Here is a 14,059-nt window from a genome sequence, read left to right on the forward strand (position 1 = left end):
ACCTGTTCAGTAAGTTCAACTCCCTTGGTAATACTTTATTAGCATATTTTGAGTTATAAAACATAAATGACATTATATCTCAACTTAAAAAAAAACCAGTTCTGCATCTGTTTCATTAAAAACACTAAAAAACTGTGCTACAGTTTTAACATTTTTTTAAAATAAGGTTTACTAGTGAGTCAAACCACATTATCATCAGTTAGCAGAGTAATACATAACTCATCCATAAAGTCACAGGTAAAATATGAAATTTCTCCTCTGCGTCTAGTGCTAACTACTTAAGATCACCACCCAGTTACTTTCAGTCACCATGAAATCAAAAATTATCTGAACTGTTTTTGATGTGTTCTTTTCAAGTCATTAAAAAACAACTGATTAAATAATGCCCTATTTTATTTTAGGCTCTTAACAATTTCTAAGGGAAAACTATTTCTAGAGCCCCAAATACTGCATAGTTCTCAATAACTATTCATTTTGTTCTCCAAATAAGACACATTCCAGGATTTTGAGTTTCATTGTATCACATTTCATGACAGGAACTGAGAACACTGATATTTTCCATTTAAAATAAATATAATAAATAAATATAATAAAATAAATAAAATAAAAATAGATCACAAACAAAAAACAAAAATCCAACCTCAGTCTGTGTAACAAATTAACTCACATAAAATGATGAATGGTGATATTTAGAGGGCAACCACAATCACAAACCCTAATTTAAGTTCTAAACCTAATCTTTTAAAGAATTTGTATTCTTAGAAATTCTTAATATTAATAATTATATTAAATTAACACTAATAGTAATAGTTTTCATAATTGTCGTTATTAATGAATATTAATTAATGATTATATTACCAACTATTATTGATATTAAAGATGACAATAACTTAATAGTGATAATAGCTCTGCAATGAGATACTATCACTAGTTTAAAATCTACAGACTTTTTACCTACTATGTGTTTCTCAAGAGAAATAAAAAAGAGTTGAGTAAAAGGAAATTATTTTGAGATTAATGAATTTGTATGAACCAAATGAATGTATGATAAAACTAAAAGAAGATCTCTATTTTCTTTTCCATTCAAGCCTAGAAAAAAAGATTGTCAATAGAAACTAAATCAAACTAACAGCAAAATGTGCACATCTCAATTATAGCAGCAGTTTGAGAATAAATTCTCATCATTCTCAGAACTTATAAAGAAAAAGAGATTTTAAATATATATGAGTAAATTATGTCTTTTATTATAAGCATATTTCACCATGATCAACAGCAAGTCTGAGTAAAAACATTTTCAGAATTTTGGGTCTCAGTTCAGTTCAGTTCAGTCGCTCAGTTGTGTCTGACCCTTTGCGACCCCATGAATTGTAGCACGCCACGCCTCCCTGTCCATCACCAACTCCCATCCATCAAGTCGGTGATGCCACCCAGCCATCTCATCCCCTTCTCCTCCTGCCTCCAATCCCTCCCAGCATCAGAGTCTTTTCCAATGAGTCAACTCTTCGCATCAGGTGGCCAAAGTAATGGAGTTTCAGCTTCAGCATCATTCCTTCCAAAGAACACCCAGGACTGATCTCCTTTAGAATGGACTAGTTGGATCTCCTTGCAGTCCAAGGGACTCTCAGGAGTCTTCTCCAGCATCACAGTTCAAAAGCATCAATTCTTTGGTGCTCAGCTTTCTTCACAGAACAACTCTTCCATCCATACATGACCACTAGAAAAACCATAGCCTTGACTAGACGGACCTTTGTTGGCAAAGTAATGTCTCTGCTTTTCAATATGCTATCTAAGTTGGTCATAACTTTCCTTCCAAGGAGTAAGCGTCTTTTAATTTCATGGCTGCAATCACCATCTGCAGTGACTTTGGAGCCCCCCAAAATAAAGTCTGACACTGTTTCCACTGTTTCCCCATCTACTTCGCATGAGGTGATGGGACAGGATGCCATGATCTTCGTTTTCTGAATGTTGAGCTTTAAGCCAACTTTTTCACTCTCCACTTTCACTTTCATCAATAGGCTTTTTAGTTCCTCTTCACTTTCTGCCATAAGGGTGGTGTCATCTGCATATCTGAGGTTATTGAGATTTCTCCCGGTAATCCTGATCCCAGCTGTGGTTCTTCCAGTCCAGCGTTTCTCATGATGTACTCTGCATAGAAGTTAAATAAGCAGGGTGACAGTATACAGTCTTGATGTACTCCTTGTCCTATTTGGAAACAGTCTGTTGTTCCATGTCCAGTTCTAACTGCTGCTTCCTGACCTTCATATAGGTTTCTCAAAAGGCAGGTCAGGTGGTCTGGTATTCCCATTTCTTTCAGAATTTTCCACAGTTTATTGTGATCCATACAGTCAAAGGCTTTGGCATAGACAATAAAGCAGAAATGGATGTTTTTCTGGAACTCTCTTGCTTTTTCGATGATCCAGCAGATGTTGGCAATTTGATCTCTGGTTCCTCTGCCTTTTCTAAAATCAGCTTGAAGGGTCTACTGACACCTAAATCCTAACTAATTCAGGGTTTGTTTTTTTTTTGTATTTTGGCTGTGTGATGCAGCCTGTGAGATCTTAGTTTTCTGACCAGAGTTTGAACCCAGGCCCCGTGCATTGGGAACACAGAGTCTTAACCACTGGACCACCAAGAAAGTTCCGCTAATTAATTTTTTAATGAAGTTATGTTTCATGTAAAATTTCTATTAAATGCTTTAAAATATATAGACATTTTAAATTACACACAGTGAAAATAAAATCAAAGGCATGAATTTTACAAATGCTGGTAGCTGTTCAAAAAGTTTAAAAAGCATTAGATATAAGGATCAAAGAATTGAATCAGGTAAAAACAAAGTCAGATAGTGTAGACACAAGATCTAAACGGTTTAAGACCTTGAACCATTATGAGGAGTAACTAACATGAAATGTCAGCTTCAGGTGTACAACATAATGATTCAATATTTGTACATATTGCAAAGTGATCACCACAATAACTCCAGTTAACATATGAAAACACTATTATTTTCTGTTTCTAAAGGGGATCACCAAAAAAGAACGAATAGGAATATAAACACCACCTTACTTATTTGGCAGCATGGACAGTACAAAACTCTGCCCAGAATCAGAAAGTAAGCAAGAAAAAGTCTCCTAGCAGCCTCAGATGGCAAAATTTAATGTGCTTAAAAGATAAAACTCATGTTACATCAACTGCTTGTTCCTTCTGCACAAATTCTAAAAAGCTACCCCAGCACCAGCACACAGCTTAACAGAAGCAAGAAACTGAGGTAGTTAGACAGATCACCATACCAACATTAGCAAGAATAACAATTAATAGAAAGGGGAAATTAACAAAGGAAAAACAGCAGTCAAAGAACTCAAAAAGCTATAAAATAGGCCTGCACATACCAAGACTTTTCTAACACATATTTATACCATGATGTAGCAACTTATAGATTATGAAGATGCTAACACTTATGTATTCATAAGTGTTTTAAATATAATTCATAAAGAAAGCTAATATATTTTTTGTTTCCAAAAAAAATTTAAATAGAAAAAAACTCTTTGAATTACAGAAAAGTTTAATTTTCTGAGATCCATTTATATAAATCATCATTCTTTGGAAAACTTTATTATTATATTTATGTTATTGATGATAAAAATAAAGTCAAATATGCCTAGCACCCTTCCAGCAAAAGTCTGTAAAATTCAGGGGTATATTACCAGCTCAAGGTTATGATGAGTGGTAGAGTACTAAAGTTCCTCTTGGTCTGGAAAGTGCATGCTCTTTCTATTATGCCTTGCCAAAATTGACTAAAAGAATTTAATTGGTAAAGTGCATCATTACAAGCTGCAACCAAATTTTAAAAATAATTATAATTTACTGAATCCCACTGTAAAAATCATTTACTGGTGGCAATCATCTTTCCTAAAGTATATTCCTGGGAACATTATGCCCAGAGTGTAACAGGTGTTGTTGGCTATAGGAGCGAGAGACAGTTGTACCACTATGTCTAAAAAAATGTTGGTTTCTTTGTTAGTGCATTTCTCAGGGTCTTTACCAGTATTTTTACCTGGAAAAGCTTGAAATCTACAAAAAAGTCAAAAGAAGTACAATAAACATTCATATACCTTTTCCAATGAATACGATATACCCTAACATTCATTTTGTCCCATCTATATTCTCAATCTCTCTCTTCTCCATATATATATATACATTCATATATACATACACACACCCATACAAATATATACACATACACTATTTCCACTATACCATTTAAAAGTAAGTTGCATATCTCAAGACACAAGACATCTAAATTCATCAGCTGGTATCTTTTGAGGACAAAGATATTTTTCTATATAATCATGATTTTATGTAACATGAAGCAATAATATCACCTGTATCAGTTAACAACCAATAGATAAGAAAACATTTTCATTTTATTTCTGATATATAATAAAACATTTTCAAAATTTAATGACTTAAAACAGCAGGCATACCAAGCAATACTGAGAAAAAAGAACAAGGCTGGAGGTATAAGTGTTCCAGATTTCAAACAATACTATAAAGCTGCAGTGTGGTACTGGCAGAAAACAGACATATAGATTGATGAAACTGAAGAGAGAGCCCAGAAATAAACTCATACTCACAGTCAATTAATTGTCAACAAAGGAGGCAAGAATATACAATGGAGAAAAGCCCATCTCTTCAAGAAGTGGTATTGGAAAAGCTGGACAACTGCACGTAAGTCAATGAAGTTACAATACTCACTCACACCATACACAGAAATAAACTAAAAATGGCTTAAAGACTTAAATATAAGACAAGACACCATAAAACTCCTAAAAAGGAACATAGGCAAAGCATTCTCTGACATAAATTGTACCACTGTTTTGGCTCAGACGGTAAAGTGTCTGTCTACAATGTGGGAGACCTGGGTTCAAGCCCTGGGTTGGGAAGATCCCCTGGAGAAGGAAATGGCAATCCACTCCAGTACTGTTGCCTGGAAAATCCCATGGACAGAGGAGCCTGGTACGCTACAGTCTATGGGGTCGCAAAGAGTCAGACACAACTGAGCGACTTCACTTCACTTCTTTCTTAGGTCAGTCCCCAAGGCAAAAGAAGTAAAATCAGTAATAAATAAGTGGGACTTAATTAAACTTATAAGCTTTTGCACAGAAAAGAAAACCATAAACAAAATGAAAAGACAACCTATAGACAGGGAGAAAATATTTGCAAATGAGGGAACCAACAAGGTCTTAATTTCCAAAACTTACAGAGTTCATACAGCCCAGTATTGAACAAACAAAAACCAAATCAAAAAGTGACAGTAAACCTAAATATACACATTTCCCCAAAGAAGACATAGAGATGGCCAATAGGCACATGAAAAGATATTCACCATCGCTAATTATTCAGTTCGGTTCAGTTCAGTTCAGTAGCTCAGTCATGTCTGACTCTTTGTGACCCCATGAACTGCAGCACATCAGGCCTCCCTGTCCATCACCAAGTCCCAGAGTTCACTCAGACTCACGTCCATTGAGTTGGTGATGCCATCCAGCCATCTCATCCTCTGTCATCCCCTTCTCCTCCTGCCCCCAATCCCTCCCAGCATCAGGGTCTTTTCAAATGAGTCAGCTCTTTGCATCAGGTGGCCAAAGTATTAGAGTTTCAGCCTCAACATCAGTCCTTCCAATGAACACCCAGGACTGATCTTCTTTAGGATGGACTGGTTGGATCTCCTTGCAGTCCAAGGGACTCTCAGGAGTCTTCTCCAACACCACAGTTCAAAAGCATCAATTCTTCAGCACTCAGCTTTCTTTATAGTCCAACTCTCACATCCATACATGACCATTGGAAAAACCATAGCATGGACTAGAGGAACCTTTGTTGGCAAAGTAATGTCTCTGCTTTTTAATATGTTGTCTACGTTGGTCATAACTTTTATTCCAAGGAGTAAGCGTCTTTTAATTTCATGGCCGCAATTACCATCTACAGTGATTTTGGAACCCAGAAAAATAAAGTCAGCCACTGTTTCCACTGTTTCCCATCTATATGCCATGAAGTGATGGGACCGGATGCCATGATCTTAGTTTTCTGAATGTTAAAGAAACGCAAATCAAAACTACTATGAGATACCACCTCATGTCGGTCAGAATCAGTTTAGTTCAATCACTCAGTTATGTCCGACTCTTTGCGATCCCATGAGTTGCAGCACGCCAGGCCTCCCTGTCCATCACCATCTCCCGGAGTTCACTCAGACTCATGTCCATCGAGTCAGTGATGCCATCCAGCCATCTCATCCTCTGTCGTCCCCTTCTCCTCCTGCCCCCAATCCCTCCCAGAATCAGAGTCTTTTCCAATGAGTCAACTCTTTGCATGAGGTGGCCAAAGTACTGGAGTTTCAGCTTTAGCATCATTCCTTCCAAAGAAATCCCAGGGCTGATCTCCTTCAGAATGGATTGGTTGGATCTCCTTGCAGTCCAAGGGACTCTCAAGAGTCTTCTCCAACACCACAGTTCAAAAGCATAGATTCTTCGGTGCTCAGCCTTCTTCACAGTCCAACTCTCACATCCATACATGACTACTGGAAAAACCATAGCCTTGACTAGACAGACCTTAGTCGGCAAAGTAATGGTCTCTGCTTTTGAATATAGACATCATCAAAAAGTCTACAAATAATAAATGCTAGAGATGGTGTGGAGAAAAGGAAACCCTCCTACACTGTTGGTGGGAATGTAAACTGGTGCAGTCACTATGGAAAACAACATGGAGGTTCCTTGAAAAAACTAAAAATAGAGTTATCAAATGATCCAACAATCCCATTTCTGGGAATAAATCCAAAGAAGACTCTAATTTGAAAAATTACATGTACCCCAATATCACAGTAGCACTGTTTACAATAGCCAAGACATGGCAGCAACATAAGTATCCAGCGATTTATGAATGGATAAAGAAGATATGGTATATATACACAATGGAATATGCTGCTGCTGCTGCTAAGTCACCTCAGTCATGTCCGACTCTATGCAACCCCATAAACGGCAGCCCACCAGGCTCTGCCGTCCCTGGGATTCTCCAGGCAAGAACGCTGGAGTGGGTTGCCATTTCCTTCTCCAATGCATGAAAGTGAAAAGTGAAAGTGAAGTCGCTCAGTCGTGTCCGACTCTTAGCAAGTCCATGGACACGAGTCCATGCCATCCATGGACGGCAACCTTCCAGGCTCCTCCGTCCATGGGATTTTCCAGGCAAGAAAACTGCAGTGGGTTGCCTTCTCTGCAATGGAATATGACTCAGCCATTAAAGAAGAACAAAATAACGCCATTTGCAGTATTAATAACATGGACAGATCTAGAGATTATCATACTAAGTCAAGTAAACAGAGAAAGACAAATATCATGTGATGTCCCTTACATGTGGAATCTAAAAATGATGCAAATGAACTTATTTACAAAACAGAAACAGGGACTTCCCTGGTGGTCCAGTGGCTAAGACTCAGTGCTCCCAATGAAGGGGGCCCAGGTTCCATTCCTGATCAGGGAACTAGATCGCACATGCTGTGACTAAAGATCCCACTGAAGTGCAGCCAAATTTAATAAATAAAATTTTTTAAAAAAGAGACTCACAGATGTGGAAAACAAAGGTATGGTTACCAAAGAGGAAAGGGGAGGATAAGGAGGGATAAATTGGGAGTTTGGGATTAGCAGATACAAACTACTACATAAAAGACAGATAAACAACAAGTTCCTACTATATAGCATAGGAAATCATATTTAATATCTTGTGATAAACTATACCAGAAAAGAATTTGAAAAAGAACATATATACATATATATATATACACACACAAACACACACACACACATACATGTATAACCGAATCATTTTGATATACATCAGAAACTAATACAACATTGTGTATCAACTGTATTTCAACAAAATAGATAAGCAGAGTTTCTAAAAGTTAAAGAAAAAGCAACAGCAGATATGTATGACTGTTTACGTGTCTACCACTTAGGAGGGTGGTTCTGTCCTACCTGAGTAACCTCAAGTGTCTGTGATCAGTTCTGCTAATCTAGGTTGGGGGTCTCTCACAAATCTGCGGCTTGGCTGACTGTAAGCTGATCTAGGATAGCCTCAGCTGGGCTATCCTCAATTTGCCTCCACGAGATCCTTCATCCTGCAGTAGGGTAAGAGCTTGATCAGACAGCAATGCTATGGTTTCAGGCGAGTGCAAGTGTAAAGTACTCTTAAGAAGCCTACGCTCAGATATGGAGGTAACAAGTCACAAGAGGTCTGAACAAATTCCTCTGTGATACAAATTCCTGAGTAAGCAATGGAAAACTTGCAAGGTGGAAGCATCTGATTCATTGCTGAGCTGCAACTTGCTTAATACGAATTCTGTACACTTGCATCGCTTGTATTCTCACTTTGTACAGTACTACAACTCCAATTATAAAATGCTCCCCTATCAGATTATATAAATTCACAAAGAGAAATGACTTCCTCTGGATAAGTAATGCATTTTCAACTTCATTACCATCTGGTTTTTGTTAACATTTACTTCCAAGCATAATGTAGTAAGCTCTGCTTTATTGTCTGTGTTTCATTCCGGTAAACTTGGGAAAACCAAAAAGACTGCCATATTACTCTCTCTCTCTATTTCATGTCTAAATTGAAGTAAGAATATGATCCCAGAACACAATCCTGGGATCATGTTTCACACTGAAACTCATAAAACTCAGAAGTAAAAGCACTAGCATTTCCAACTCACATTCAGAAGAAACATCCATAATTTAATTTGGTATATGAGGCCAGAACAAAATACTGAGTGCCCCCTTGGAACAGTTTCTCAAAAATGCTGATGTCTCACTCCTACTGGATCTAAACATATTTGTAACTTGTGCTCCTTAAGTGAATGGCTGGGACTGGCCCGCCAGAGCTCGCCCTGTCCTCCTACACTGCTGACAGCCATAGCCTGGCAAACATTCACTGTGTGCCCACACTAAATACATAAATCTGTGACAACACATAGGTGCTGAGGTGGATAACTGTATCGAGAGGCTCTCTATGCCATGGCTATACTATCCAAAAAATGTATTCTCCCAGATGCCCAAAATGAGAAGGAAGGAGAAATAAAAGGTGAATGGGGAAAAGGGAGGAGAAGAGGATATTACTGATATGAGCTCAGTGAAGTCTGATGACATGATCCTGGTTTAAATCCTAAATAACCCTTAATAAAAGAGAGTGAAGCTTGAAAGATGTGCAGTTGATATTTTATCTCTTTGTCCTGCTCACAATATGGGGCTTCCCCAGTAGCTCAGAGGTAAAGAATCTGCTTGCAGTGTAGCAGAAGCAAGAGTCACAGGTTCGATCCCTGGGTCGGGAAGATTCCCCTGAAGGAAAGCATGGCAACCCACTCTAGTATTCTTGCCAGGAAAATCCCACTGACAGAACAGCCTGGCGTTAAAACATTCCTATTGATTTTGACTTTCAATAATGTTATGGTACAGATCTCATACTCTTTGATGAGTTGCCTTATGACTACATTAAAATATTAGCCCATTATACCTTAGCCTCAATACCTTATATGGTATAAAATCTGACTTCTTCTCCAAATTCAATTCATATCATTCTCACCTTTCCTAACAAGCAACAAAATGCCAGTCCAACTGGACTTTCTGTCCCCCAAATATGCTGTATTACATCCTCTTCTTAAGGTGTTGAAATACATTGCTATTTTGGCCTGGAAAGCTCTTTTCCCTCAGGATGCCTTATGTGCATGGTATCTCAACTGAAAAAATATTACCTCTTCCAAGGCTTTCTCCACATATTTTACACCCTTCTATTATCTATCCTTTTGCCTTATTTTACTTTATTCTTCACAGTTATTACTATATAAAACAATATTAATTTACTAGCATATCTATACTGTGTCTACCTCCCAACACTCACCTCCACTTGAATGTAAGTCCTATGAAGGCAGAGACCTGGGTCACACAGGGTCCCTGACACACAGTGCACACACTCTATTTGTTGATTGATTTAGGTATCTGGACTCATCTCCTACAGCTTAGTCTGTTGCTAATTACTATCCTCAAAGGCCAAGGAGAAGTCAATCAAACTGCAAACCATCTGAATGTATTAGTGACAGGTTTCTCTAAAAAGTAGTAAAGAATCTGTATAATTTGAGGTCCCTAAGGTTAAAGCCCACTTATCCTGATGCTGGGAGGGATTGACAGCAGGAGGAGAAGGGGACGACAGAGGATGAGATGGCTGGATGGCATCACCGACTCAATGGACGTGAGTCTGAGTGAACTCCGGGAGTTGATGATGGACAAGAAGGCCTGGCGTGCTGCGATTCATGGGGTCGCAAAGAGTCGGACATGACTGAGCGACTGAACTGAACTGATCCTTGTATACAGCTTTTTTGACAAAGAAAGCCCAATTTGTATAGTGTAAAAAGAAATTGGAGCACATTTTCAAATGTAAAATATACTGGTAAGTCAGTGACTTGGGCAGGGGATGAAAGAATTGTTCTTCCAACGAATAAGACAAACTACATTTTACACCCAGTATAATAATGTCATGCCCTAGAACTTTACCCAAACCATTTGCAGGATAAAACAAAGTTAAATAGGTTTCAGGTTTCTTTACACCCTATTCAAAATCATTTAAAGGTTTATTGTGAATTGCTGGCCTCAGAACATAAAACACTCAAAGTTTCTCAAACTTTTTTGATCATGGATGTCTTTCTTCAGACCACTAATTTATGTATACTCAAAATCCATTTGGGGAAAGTGTCTGTAGCCCTCATAAAAGTTATTGTGTTAGCAACTATTAGAGCCACCATTCAGCCTCATCCTTAATAGTTCTTAAGACAAGATGTTTTCTGTTTTTCCAATGGCTTTTATTCAGCTCAAGTTTTTAACCAGAGTAGCTTAGATCCTCTGTGTTTTTTATTTACTTCCAACATTAACATCAATCTACATATTTTCTTTTCTTACTATACTGTATAAAGTCTCTGAATAGTTATAGGAATCTCTGTCTTGCTTCCTATTTAAATGCAAAGTATATGTCAATGTATAATAAAATATATACTTTAAATTTTGGTAAACAGCTTTAGTCAGTCTTCAGTAATTTCTTCCTATTCCTAGAACTTTTACTGGCAAAGATTACTAAATCCTATCGAATCTCAATTTTATTACATAACAAAATCATATGATTCTTCATCTTTAATTTTTTAAATATTGAGTTATATCAAAAATTTCTTAATGGTAAAATTTCCTAATTGTAAAATATCCTAGGATTCCTAGGATAAACCTTACTGGGCCATGGAACACTATTAATTCAGATTAGCTGCTAAATTTGTTTTCCTAAAGTTAAAGTAAAGAATATGACTATAAACACACATAATTAAAGTATTTGTAAAGATAATAAGACAAAGATAGAAGAAAAAACTACGTAATTCTATTTACCATAAATTTTAACCAAATATACTATCCTGTTTCAGCCGTATTCTGTATAATCTCAATTTTTAGTTCCTTTTGGATCAATTTATTTTCTAAACTGCACAATGAATGTGAATTATATCTTTTGTCTATTATTTTAAAGATTAATTCTAGGAAACATAAAATATCAAAGAATATGAATAGCAGTTGTGAAAGGCAATGAGGTAAATTACAAATATCAGAAAACAAAAGGATGAAAAACAAAATAACCTAAAAACAAAGACATTCTTTTTTATCTAAAATATAATAGTGTTTCACCTAAATAACACCATCTAAATGTTTTTATTTTAAAGATTTTTTTCACTGCAATTTTCTCTGTAGTATTACAAATAACTCATTCTTGTAAATTACTCAATACTAAAAATGAACCATACAATATAACAATATAGGAAAAAGCTGTTCAAATATTCCCTGTAATATTCTTGAATGCGAAGCCAACAAATATAATTCAAAAGAATCTTAATAACCGTTTAATCAATTTTTTCAGTTATTACTACCAAAAAACCATCATTTAAGCAACAAATTTATATAAGCTATTAGATTCAGATGGAAATCAGCCTTTACCATAAAAAGTAACAAACATTAGAGTCATTTGAGTCCACTTCATAGCATCAATCTGATCCACTGTGCTCCCTAATAAACTCTACTGGAATTCATACCAACTCTCATTCTTACAGCTTCCATATTCATTTAAGCAAACCTTGTATGTCAGCTGAATTCAAGGCAAAGTTGAGAACAAGAATATATAAACATAAGGATTCTTAATATCCTATCTCTTACTTTACTGGCAAAACTACTACAATACACGTTAAAGAAAATACTGAAATACAAAAATGTATCAGATGAATCATCAACAATACTCACGCATCATTTGAGCAAGTCATAAATTCTCCCTTTATTTTGGGATGCCATGATCCAGTATGAAGCATTGCTGTGTGACCCTTAAAAAAAAAAATTTAAAAAAAGGAAAAAAAAATCCTTAAAAAATGTAAAAATAAACAAACTGACCAAAAGTTGACATATTGTGCTTAAAACTTTTTAGTCCTCTCCAAGGCATACTATTTTAATTACAAACTGGTATTATTTTATTTCAGTTTTATTTCATAATATGCTTTGTTTATTTCACTTTGTTTATTTTAATTTTAATTCACCATGTAACCCCTTCTGCCCAGGAATCAGTACAGTGCTTATATATAACAGATGCTTAGAAAGAAAGGAAAGAGAGGGCAAAATGACAGCTTCTTTTTAGGAAAGAAGTAAAAAGAAAATTCACAACAAGAAAGACACTGGGAAAAAGTCAGTGGGAATGAATTAAGGAGAATAGGAAGCATTACAGGTAAACAAGACAAAAGCAAGAGGATTGAAGGAGGGGTGGGAAATTCTCACTTCTTTAAAATGTGTATGTGAGAAAAGAAAAAGCATTTTAAAAATGATTCAGGAAGATTAGCCCTACTAAGCATGGAGCATGATATAAAAACACTGTAAATAAAACAATGTGATGTTGGTATAAAAATTGACATACTTACAAATCCATCGCAGAATATATATTTCAAACACAAAACACACATATGTGCACTCACACATTTCCCTCCTAGGCAGCAAAGTAAGTTAGAAAGGTCTCATACAATAACTCAGGTTCAAATGGGGCAGAAAAGAGCCTAATACTTTTTAGTGTAATATTAGCAAGGCCTCTTATTCTGAAAGGGTCCAAAACAAAGCTAAACTCAAAGCAGTAAAATGTGTATATCTAAATGACTTAGAAGGAAAATAACTGTAGCTCTCTGGAAACACTAAATTGAACTGGAGTACCCACACATGGGCCTGGAGATCATCTGCAGTTCAAGCTGCCCGCAATGCCTCAATCGTATCTGGCCAACTCCTGACTTTCTGCTCATGTTAACAAGGTACAAATAGCGACCAGAGATCTGAATCTCTTCCTGCAGTAGGAAAAAAAGGACTGAAGAAGTGCCTAGAGGGACTAGATAGAAAGTGTGAGATTCCACTTTCCCTTTCTGAGTTGAATATATATATAGTCAACTATCAACTTTGACATTTCCATGTAAGAGGCATTTCAAATATAACAGGTTCAACAGAGTAATTTTGATTCTTTTTTTAAAAAAAAAACTCTTTCTTTTATATTGGACTAGAGCTGGTTAACAATGCTGTGATAGCTTCAGCTGAACAGCAAAGGGATCCAGCCATACATACAAATATATCCATTCTCCCCTAAAATCCCCTCTCATCCAGGCTGTTACATAACATTGAGCAGAGTCTTGATTCTTACTGCACACTTCATCTGCAATAAACTTCTTTCCTAGTTGCTAAAGCTACAAACTTGGAAAGAAAGTGTTAGTCACTCAGTCGTGCCCGACTCTGCCACCCCATGGACTGCAGTCCACCAGGCTCCTCTGTCTACAGAATTCCCCAGGCAAGAATACTGGAGAGGGTTGCCACTTCCTTCTCCAGAGGATCTTCCCAATCCAGGGATCAAACCCGGGTCTCCCGCATTGCAAACAGATTCTTTACCATCTGAGCCACTAGGAAAGCCACAAACTGGGAAGTAATCC

The 14,059-nt window shown here is 36.6% G+C and overlaps 1 protein-coding gene across 2 annotated transcripts in view; it reads right to left on the minus strand.

Moving 5' to 3' along the window:
• WDR70 (WD repeat domain 70) overlaps positions 1–14,059 on the minus strand; it is a 267,755-nt gene that overhangs the window by 160,145 nt on the left and 93,551 nt on the right. For both annotated transcript variants that reach the window (XM_068990587.1, XM_068990588.1), the window contains one exon: positions 12,357–12,433. In XM_068990587.1, the coding sequence (XP_068846688.1) occupies positions 12,357–12,433 (77 nt within the window). The remainder of the gene's footprint in view (positions 1–12,356; positions 12,434–14,059) is intronic.

The sequence above is a fragment of the Capricornis sumatraensis genome, chromosome 18 (assembly GCF_032405125.1).
Source record: "Capricornis sumatraensis isolate serow.1 chromosome 18, serow.2, whole genome shotgun sequence".
NCBI classification, from domain to species: Eukaryota; Metazoa; Chordata; class Mammalia; order Artiodactyla; family Bovidae; genus Capricornis; species Capricornis sumatraensis.